At 50.9% G+C, this 2,500-nt stretch overlaps 2 protein-coding genes across 3 annotated transcripts in view; one reads left to right on the top strand and one right to left on the bottom strand.

Annotated features, from left to right (window-relative positions):
* The window catches only part of LOC126573020 (metallophosphoesterase 1 homolog), a 1,599-nt gene extending 554 nt beyond the window's left edge, over positions 1-1,045 (bottom strand). For both annotated transcript variants that reach the window (XR_007607982.1, XM_050232798.1), the window contains exons 1-2: positions 869-1,045; positions 1-797 (exon numbers count right to left, since the gene is read on the bottom strand). The exon at positions 1-797 is cut by the window's left edge and continues 40 nt beyond it. Coding sequence is in view for 1 of the 2 variants with exons in the window: in XM_050232798.1 (XP_050088755.1) it covers positions 1-797; positions 869-982 (911 nt within the window). In the remaining variant the exon portion in view is untranslated. The remainder of the gene's footprint in view (positions 798-868) is intronic.
* Positions 1,046-1,323: 278 nt separating this feature from the next.
* Positions 1,324-2,500, top strand: part of LOC126573030 (protein slowmo) — a 5,022-nt gene continuing 3,845 nt past the window's right edge. Inside the window, exons 1-2 of the mRNA XM_050232812.1 lie at positions 1,324-1,469; positions 1,575-1,699. Of these exons, the coding sequence (XP_050088769.1) occupies positions 1,668-1,699 (32 nt within the window). The 5' untranslated portion in view covers positions 1,324-1,469; positions 1,575-1,667. The remainder of the gene's footprint in view (positions 1,470-1,574; positions 1,700-2,500) is intronic.

Genomic DNA, 2,500 nt, shown 5'->3' with positions numbered 1-2,500 from the left:
GAGGGCAGGGTGTACTCTTCAATTTTCAACCGATTTTGTACCATGTGACAGTAATGATGCGAATGGCCACTGAATGCCAGCCGTGGATTGAGCAAATCACCGATCAGATCGGTCGATTCCTTCGACAGCACTTCCCACCGCTCACGAAACAGCTGGATGGTCGGTGCATCGTGCTCCTGGCATTCCTTGTCCGACTCCCGGTACATGGGAAAGTGTTGCAACAGCACGGGCCGACTGTACTCCTCCAGCTTCGGTACATCCTTGCACTGCCCGATTCCACGACCACACTTGAATATGGTCTCGATCGTTTTCAGCTCTTTCTCGGCCTTTTCGCACAGATAGCAACCATCGCCTTCCATGGCGATGGAATTGATCGCAACAAAGTTAACGCCTCGTACACTGATCAACGAAACGCCGGTGTTGTTGAACTGATCGGCAAACCGTTGCACCAGATTGGGCCGTGTGGCATAGTGGAAGCCAATGTCGTGGTTTCCTGCGATGCTGTGCAATGCGATGCCGCGTGGAGTGTGGAACAGCTTCCGATAGCGTTCCATGTAGTGTTCAAACTCTTTCTGGTTCACCCAGTTCCCTTCGTCGAACACATCGCCAAGGATGAAGATGACCTCGGGCTGGAAGAGCGTAATAGCGGACTGGAATGTACGGTGCATCTGCCATTCGCGCCGCAACTTATCGAACCAGTGGCCACGGATGGGTCCGAGTAGGTGCGTATCGGCCAACAGCATCACATTCACCGGTTCCAGTCCATTCACCGGTACGGGTTTGGTAGGCCATTGACACTACGGAGAAGGAAGAAAGTAACTGCTGTGTTATCATTCCCCGGATTTGGAAGCGCTCACACGGAGATTACCTTCAAGAGCACCACGTAGTACAGCACGAACTCGTTGAACACTATCAACGACAACACGCTGAGAAGCAACCGGAACAGCAGTGTTTTCAGTTTCATCGCAAAAAAAAACCTCATCGGCAAGTATTTGAACAATAGTTTTCACATTTCCGGCCGAGTTTGCACAAGTGTGTTTTGGAATTTCGGAATCGATTTTTGTTTTTGTAAACAAACGATGCGAGTTGATAAGTTACTTGAAGCAGCGCGACGAGCTGTGGAAAATCGATTCCATGCCGAAAGAAACAGGATGCTTATATTTATTAAATTACAGGATGTATGTTCCTGTCTCTGAAATACTCTAAATAAGTCCGAGAAACTTAAAATATTGAATATTTTTAAGCCTTTGGGCTCATGCATCCATTCCTAAAGAGCATTCGTTTAAGCTGTCAAAACCAGAACTGTCAAACCTGTCACGTGCGTCTGTGCGTGTGTATGTGTGATGTGTGCTGCGGTCGAACGGTGGTGGAGGATTTTTGGTCGTCGGAGTTTCTTTCCTCGCTGAGACCGAAAAGGACCCTTTTCTTTTGGTTCCGGTAGTGTAGCGCAGGTTTTTTCTGTTCGCAAAGTGCGTGTCCCTTTCGTCGCATTCTCGTTGTTGCCCCTGGGCACCGATTGTTTCAACGCCGTTTCTACAACGCCAACCCCCCTTCCTCTTTCCCACGTTCCTCAGGTGGTGGGTGGTTCGTCTTCGCCAAGAGTTAACTCTTCCGCCTAGCGTCCGTGTGAATCACCGAGCCGAGTGGAAACTCCCAACAGCACAACAATGAAAATCTGGACATCCGAGCACGTCTTCAAGTAAGTGAACTCTCCAATCATCTGCGTGCGTGAAAAGTGTGCGACGATTCTGTGGACTCCGCGATCTCGTTGCTAGGCGTTCCGCAGCCGTGCTGTTATGTAAAAGCCGCGAGTGAAATCGTCTTCATTCTTCTTTTTTTTTTGTTGGGGAGCACGCCGCGTCCCGCGTGGTTCTGGAAGATTCTTGTGTTTCCACACGCACACACTCGGGCATGCATGGAAACGCACGAAGATTCGCTCTTTGTGCAACGGTAGTCGTCGTAGTTATGCAAAACGAATGCGCCTATGCTGGGCAGCATGGACACGCTGCCTAGGGCACAATTGGACTTTGTTACGAAATTGAACGAACAATCGCTCGCGTCTCGACTGGTGGTCGCGGATGTGTGCGTGCTGCGTTGCGGGGATGGTTAGCAACCGAACAACCGTCGTCGACGCAGACCAGCTGGTCGGGCGCGTGAATGAATTGGTTTTCATCTGCCGCGATCCGCTCGAGAAGGGATGAAGGTCGTTGGCCACCACGTAGGGTGGTGGGGGGGAGTAGGTCAGTAAAGACAGCTGGGAACCGCCGAGCACTTCCGTCGCTTGCTTGCCTGGCACTCTGTCAATGCGGTACTGGCGGAACCAAGTTAGCCTTGACTTTCTCCACCGTTTGCGCTCTCAAGGCAACACGGCAAGGTAGCGACGGGACCAATGACTCCTGCGTTCCAAGTTCGTTCAAGCGATGCAATACGATGCACCTAAACCACCAGCAGCGCCTGCCATGTGATTTGCCCACGTGCGCCAATAATGTTTTATAAATAA

The sequence above is a fragment of the Anopheles aquasalis genome, chromosome 2, assembly GCF_943734665.1.
Source record: "Anopheles aquasalis chromosome 2, idAnoAquaMG_Q_19, whole genome shotgun sequence".
Taxonomy (NCBI): domain Eukaryota; kingdom Metazoa; phylum Arthropoda; class Insecta; order Diptera; family Culicidae; genus Anopheles; species Anopheles aquasalis.
The sequence above is the reverse complement of the archived record's forward strand: the minus strand, read 5'-3'. Positions and strand labels throughout refer to the sequence as shown.